We start from the raw sequence: 7,408 nt of genomic DNA on the forward strand, positions 1-7,408 counted from the left end.
GATTAACTTACATGCTTGCTTACATATAAAATGCCGACAAATGCGTACTCCTTCAGCAAATGTACTGAACGCTGTGTCGTCTCTTCGCCAACTCTTTTTAAAATTTTCTGCTGCATTGTATAATTATTTTTAAATTTCCAAATAAAATTTTATTAGTCATAAAATGTTTTGGTGCATCAGAATCAGTTAAAGTTTCATGAGAATATGCATTTTTAGGTGGATATGAATACAAAGCGACAGCTGGGTTTTTTTTTAGTGCTCTGTGGAAAATGACTCGTAAAAATCTGTAATGTGTTCCAAAAAAATTAAATTCGTTTTTAAGGTCTATTAGAACACTTTTGATAAACTAATTTGCATAAATATTGGTCTCTAATGACTTCATTGCCGCACCTTCAAAATATTATTATTTCTATTGTCGCACTCATTAAGGTAATGCATGAGTAAATTTCCTACTAGAGTGGTAAAAAAAAGTAAAGTCGGAATTTTAATGCCCTCACCAAAAAAAAAAAATGCGTGAACCAAGCATGGCTGGCAGTGAAGTTAGAGAAATATCAGCTTTAAATATACCTATGCATATAAATTTCAGACGCACGTAGATTACGCAATGCGGGAATCCGAAAATATTTTAGAGGCTTCAGAAAAAGTAGTGTTGAACGCATATGCCTCCAAAAAAAATAGCGTTGGCATCGCGTATAAGGTGAGGTTTAGTCAACTGGTATATCGAAATAATGCAAGCACTATTTACTACATAAATATAACTTAAGGAGGAGCGCCACTAATTATTGTCCCATTGCTGCCAAACCATAGTTTGAGAGGTGACTGAAGTACGAGAGAGCCCTTAAGGCTATTTAAAAAAAAAAATGCAATCGACGGTGATTACATCTCCAATTCGCAAAAAATTTCGCTCGATAATATTTACACTACGCAAAGAAATTAAGGGAGCAAAAAAAAACTAAATTTTTTTAGGTGATTTCTGACTGGCTGTATTTCGGTGAAAAATGCTCGCGTTGAGAATTAAAAAAAAGCATTTTGATGCCTTAACGTTCTAATTTTCAGGTTTCTTATCTAAAAATTTCGAATTGCTACGGTTCTCATGTAATCCTGACAGATAGCGCGAACAAAAAATTTTGAAAATTTGTTTTTTCCTTGAAAAAAATTTTTCACTTAGGCCGATATATGGAGTTAATAGCCTCTTTATTTAGCTTTAATTTTCATTTTTTTAAACCTCCCTTAATTTTTTTCTAAAATTCCTCACTAAGGAATAAAACTTCCATGAAATTCTAAAAGAATAAAGTGCAAGTTTTAAATTGCTGAAAAGGACGTTCATTTTTGGTAAGTTTTTTCTGACTGTATTCCGAATTTTTTCGATTCACAAAATTGTCGAATATACAAACATTGTATGGAATGAAAAGCCTTAATTGCCAAAATTCTACGCAATTTTTTAGCAACTTAAAACTTACACTTTATTATCCTAAATAGAATTTGATGGGCTACAAAGCTGCATACTCAAAAAAATTTAATTTAATTCAAAATTTGAATTCCTCGATAGAAAATCTACAAAAAAGTCCAAAAAAACCAATTTTTTTTTGGTGATTCATTTCTTTGAAAGTTTAATTTTCACCGAAATTTATGGGGAGGTTGAATATAATGATTATATAATGGCACTTGTCAGCCTACGAACCCATATTTTTCCATATTTGTATCTTATTCCGATCGAGAGATTTTCTTGCTTAAAGTTTTGTTTTACGAATTCTTAAATTAAGTAGGTCAGCGACCGTTACTTGTAAAAACTTGCATATTCCATTGTTAGAACTAATCTTCATATATAATTTGGTGAGTTTTGGGAATATGGTGGTAATGTAGCAGCAGGGGGTCCCCCAAAACTAGTAAAATTTTGAAAGTGGTCTACGAGAAAAGAAAATTTGGGAACCTTTGGTCTAGAAGGATCCCTTGTTTGCCTTAAGGTTACCCCCAACTCTGAAAGCCACGTCTTGGTGGTCGCAGGACGCTCTATGGGCTGAAGGGAAATTAAAGGTCCCAGAGTAGCCCATAGCAATTCAAAGGTATTTTCGCACTGCGTTTTCTCGGTGAGACTGCCAATAATCCGTAAAGCAGTACGCTAAAATATCACTCTGGCCTATTTCCAGTATAAGCCTCTTAAGTGTGCCCCAAATATAGATTTCTTTTAGGATATAGAGAGAGATTTTAAACTCCTTTATTATCACACAATTGAGGCACCCATTAACTGCCTTCTTAATGCCAGCAATCTCTACCGGGAAACCGCTTCATTTATAGCAGAAGGCACAAATTTGAAATTGATGAAGAGTTTCCAGCGGCATACACTTATATCGGCTGTTGTATCAAACTTCGTAGCGCAGGCGTAAGTACTGCTCCCACCACTCATCGCATGAGGCATTTTGAGTTGACAAAGGATTGACTGACGCCAGTCAATGCCCGCACAGGGATAAAGTCGAAATTTCCGATAATACTGCTCTTAGCCCTTGATGCCGTTAATTGATATAAAATGGCAGAGTGGGAGTAGTCCGATTACACTTCCTTCATCTTCTCTAACCCATTCCAACTGATAAAAGCTCTATGGGACATTCAAAGATTAACAATGGCATCAGAAGGGCTCCATCTTTTACAAATGGGCTCCTTGATTCCATCATAAACAACAGGATGAATAAGTCCGAAGCTTAGGTAAACTTGAATTAGATCACAAAGGAAACCCAGAAATTTCTTCTTTTTATTTGGCGATGTAACCGCCTAAACGATTTTGGCCGAGTTCAACAAAGCTCGCAGTCGTTTCACTCTGTGCCAACTGGCGCCAATTGGAAATTACAAGTGAAGTCAAGTCCTTCTCCAATTGCTCTTTCCATCGCAGTGGGGGTCTCCCTGTTCCTCTGCTACCACCAGCGGGTTCCGAGCTCAATACTTTCAGAGTTAGAGCGTCGGTGGCCATTCGAATGACAGGGTCAAGCCAGCGGCGGCTCAGTATTTTAATTCGCTGCACTATGTCCACGTGAATGTACAGCTCATACAGCTCCGCCGTCGCCAACGCGCAAAGGCCCGTAAATCTTTCGCAGAATCTTTCTCTCGAAAACTCCAAGAGCCGCCTTATCCAGCCACTTGTCCCTCATTATAAGCACAGTGTACATAGGTAATACCCAAAAAAAACTTGCTCTCCAGTTCCTCTAGAAGATCTTTTACAACCAAATTAAGCTAAGGGTGAAGAACACCACCACGTTGGGTGTCTCTTCTAACTTTTCGCCGGTTGGAGACGGCGACCTGTAAAGCCGTGGAAATTCTCTCTCACATAATGTGGTCGAACGATTGTTTAAGGTCCTTTTGAGGTCAAAGAGGGTAGCCGCCTGCGAAGTTGTTATATACAAATGCCTCTCATGATTTCATGATATTGTGCATAACAGTCTCGACCGACTTTTGTCTTTATACGCAGTTGAGGTATGAGCCAATCTGAGAATCCTGTTTCTTATAGGAAGGTCAATTAGGTTCTTTGAGGTTTTTAGGAAAAAATTAAACGAGACTGGCTGACCTGAAATGTTTAAAAGAGATCTGAAAGTTTTTACCGGATCGGGTATACATTTTACACCGAACAGTCGCGTGGAGTAACTCTGCAGAATGTCACAAAGGTAAAGGGTTGCCTTTATAGTGCGCTGCTTTGCAACATCCTCCAAAAACTGTACTTACACTACTACGGCGGACGGACTAAAGTGTCTTCGGTTTGTGGACTAATTCTTTAAAGCGTAAGTGTCTACATGATTCTGCAGCAGTTAAGGTGAGACCCGATTTTAAATGTGTTTTTTTTTGTAATAGAAAAACTAAGCCTTCATCAACGTAGTTTGTTTGTTTATTCTAACTCTGTACATATAGATATTGTTTCTCCAATATTGGCAATTATTTAGTTTTTTTTCTATTTGCTATTGCTACTTATGAATTTAATAACACGAACGCTTAAATCTAAACAAAAAATCGATGCTGTACAACGTTGAGTCCAATCACCACACTGCATTTGTTAGAGCATTANAAAATATTCAAATTCTATTTCGCAAACTTTTGCCCAACTTTCTTTCGGCCATCAAGCGCGTAATGCCTTCGCAAAACTCTGCACTCATTCACTTCCGCAGCTTTACCCATTTAGACTTCGAAATCTCGTCTTCAGAATTCATTGGTTTCGCTCTGCCAGTCTTGCAATAAACCCAAAATTTGCAAGGACTCGTACGTATCGAAATCGTCAGCGTAACGCAAGGATCTCCACGTTTGTGCGCTCACTTCCAAAGCTGCTGCCATGTTCTTCGCGCACTTGCCGCTCACACCGTACGCTCTGTTGTTGTGACCGCTATTGCTGTATACGCGCGGCAGCGCCAAAGTCAACGGCAATTCTTCCGCCATAACGGAATGATGCGTGACCAATGCCTTCAGCGATGTGAATTGCTTCTTGGCGCCTTTCAATTTGTAATGATTGTCCGCCAGCGCCACGACTGCGAATTGCTTCACTTTCGTTTCGGCGCGCAGGCATAGCTCGTAGCTACGCGATTTACGGCGCAGTAGAAATGTGCCGGGTGTGGCCTGCTGAAGGCGTTCAAGCGCAGCTTTGGTGGTAATGCGCGGCTGATACCAATTGCTTGCGAGCAACTCCTCGTCATCATCAGCGTTGTTGTTGCGGTTGTAGCGCGCTTGCGATTGTTGTTTTTGTTTCGGTTTCGGTTGTCGCACGCGTTGCTTCGAAGGACTTGATTTTTCGCTTATCAACTGACAACAATCCGAGATGCCAGCATCCGAATCATCTGCGATATTTTGGTAATCGGCGACTTTATTCGCCAGCTGCGCATTGGTCGCTTCCTCCTCCTCCTCCTCTTCTTCTGCTTCTGTGCTGGTGGTCGAGTCGGTGTATTGTGTGCTGTTTTGCCAGCAATTCAACGAGAGCATTGATTTTTGCGGACTAATCGATTTTTGTGGTGTACTACGTTGTTGCTGTGGTTGTTTCGCCTGTTGTGGTTGTTGCTCTATTAGTGAAACTTTCCGCCGCGCTTCCATGTCCTCGTTGTCGCTTTCTAATGGGCAAGTACATTGGCTACTGCAATCACTGGCATCCTCCTCGTCGGCGTTGTACGAGGAATCCAGCATGTCAACCTAAGGCAAGAGAGGTGAGGGGGAGAGAGAGGGCGAAAAGAAAGCGGAATTAGTACTTGCAAAGTTCGCACTCGGTCTAAGCCAACTTACCTCATCATAATCACTAGTGACATCTTCCTCGGTGTCGCTTTTGCAATGTGCAGCCTCCAATAGCGCTGATTGTTGCTGTTGCTGGCGGCGCTGCTGCTGTTCTTGTTGTCCATGTCGCTGCTGGAAGAGTTTTCGACACAAAAATTCCTTCATGCAATCATATACTTTCGGCCTTTTGTTAGCACTAACGAGCAACTCTCGATCTCCGTCAGCGCTCCACAATTGCTGCTGCCCCTTTTCCTCTTCCTCTCCCATCTCTAGCGACCGCTCTACCTCCGACGCGTTGCCAATCATTGTCGTCAGACGGCTGTAGTAGCCTGAAGTGGCAGTGGTAGTGTTGGCCGAGTAGGAGCAGGAATTGGATTTGTGTGATGAAGACGTTGACAAGTGAGTGGTGACACAGTCGGCATTTGTTGCAACTACCGGCATTGTTGGTGTTGTTACTGTTGCTGGCACTGGCGCTTGCATTGGCATTGTGCTGTTGCTGTTGCTGGTGGCTGGTAGAAACTTGCTGCTCCATTGTTGATACTTGCGCAAGGCCAAGTCTATGCTGCGACTTGTCATCGTTGTCGCTGTTGCAGCTGCTGCTGTTGTTGCCANCGTACGCTGGACAATTTGCGGCAAATTGCTGAAAGCACAAAAAAGAAGAAGAATAGAATGTTAAAATTTTCTATTTGTTGCAAACTTTTCGGTGTTTTGTGCTGCAAACATTCCTTTTAATGCATTTCGTTTTAGTATTTGAGCACAATTCGTGGCAATCGCGTAGAAAATTACCAATTAGTGGAATATTTTTGTGCTTGTTTGCCAAGAGCAGTAAAGGACAAGTTTTAAAAGATTTGGAGATAGTTTAAAGTGGTCTACGCTAAAAAGCGGTTGGGTGGTCAAGCGCATTTAAGTGTGTGAGAATTGTTAAAAACATTATATTACATTAAAAATGGTCTAAAACATTTGGCGGTCTTCAAGCTTTGTGGGCAATGAGAATATTTAATTTAGAGCTTGTGGGCTGAGGATGATCATGTTGCACCTTTTTCGCATTTTTTAAGAAAACTTCTACGTGTATTTTACCGTACTTTTCGATATTTGAAAAGAAGCAGTCAGCCAGCAGATGTCAAAAAAACGCCGATTTAAACTATTTGCTGCAAAATGTTATTAAAAGAGCGCTCCCTGAAGAATATAACACCTACTTCAAAGAAAGAGCAAAAATAATATGATTTTTAACTTTATACCTAGCCTAATTATAAGTACTATACTTGTTGTGCTAGTGTCTTTTCAAACAACTACTTAAGTACAAATTTGTACAAATAAAATATAAATTCAAACTCTATCCAAAAGGAACAGTTTTTTTTTGAAACACCTATGTATGATTAGGGAAAAATATATAGCAAAAATGTGGTCTACTATTTTTAACTGAAGTTTTCTTGCTCCAAATCCGATAAAACCCACATTGGACCCGCCTTTTCAATTAAAAAAAATCTGACATCGCCACTTCGAAAACCCCTTTATATAAAAGTTTTTGGCGAAAGGGAGAAAAATATAAAATTTTATCGCCATATTGGATCGGCCATTTTGAATTTCAAAATCAGCGACCTCGAAAACCCCGCATTTATATGAGTTGGTGGTAAAAAGGACAAAATTATAAAGCTTGGTCGCCATAGTGGATCCGCCATTTGGAATTTAAAAAATCTGACATCAGATTCGAAATCAGTGACCTCGAAAGCCCCGCTTTTATATGAGTTTGTGTTGAAAAGGAGAAAATTATAAAATTTGGTCGCCATATTGGATCGGCCATTTTGAATTTCAAAAATCTTACATCTGGCGATTTTAGTCGCCATTTAAGATAAATATTTTATACTTCGGTTCGAGAAGTATATATCGGAAAGCAAACTTAACCAGTCTGTTACTCTATAGGTACTCTGATAGGTTGATAGGTGCTATACATACTTAAATACATAAATACATAGGCTATTTGTATGTAAGAAAATACATTCCCATTTGTTGACAATAAATTTTCCTTCAAATGAACCTACGCTCCAGTGAAGCGTTACAATAACGCATTTGTTTAAAATGAAAAGACGCGTGCCCAGCATTGCTGGTAACGAACTCTCGCTGAAAGTGCGCTATTCTGCATGGCCTTAAATTACACTAGGGGTATTCACGATCAAATGCA

The 7,408-nt window shown here is 39.8% G+C and overlaps 1 protein-coding gene across 1 annotated transcript; it reads right to left on the minus strand.

The window, feature by feature from the left end:
• Positions 1–4,054: 4,054 nt before the first annotated feature.
• On the minus strand, positions 4,055–5,825 carry LOC108381324 (uncharacterized). The gene is made up of 2 exons (XM_017637743.1): positions 5,242–5,825; positions 4,055–5,151 (listed from the first exon to the last, which is right to left on the minus strand). Exons 1-2 carry the CDS (start codon positions 5,803–5,805, stop codon positions 4,177–4,179), a joined length of 1,539 nt encoding a protein of 512 aa, XP_017493232.1. The 5' UTR covers positions 5,806–5,825; the 3' UTR covers positions 4,055–4,176.
• Between the last annotated feature and the right edge of the window lie 1,583 nt (positions 5,826–7,408).

This window comes from Rhagoletis zephyria, unplaced genomic scaffold (genome assembly GCF_001687245.7).
Source record: "Rhagoletis zephyria isolate East Lansing unplaced genomic scaffold, Rhagoletis_zephyria_1.1 Rzeph_scaffold_22141, whole genome shotgun sequence".
In the NCBI taxonomy this organism is placed as follows: domain Eukaryota; kingdom Metazoa; phylum Arthropoda; class Insecta; order Diptera; family Tephritidae; genus Rhagoletis; species Rhagoletis zephyria.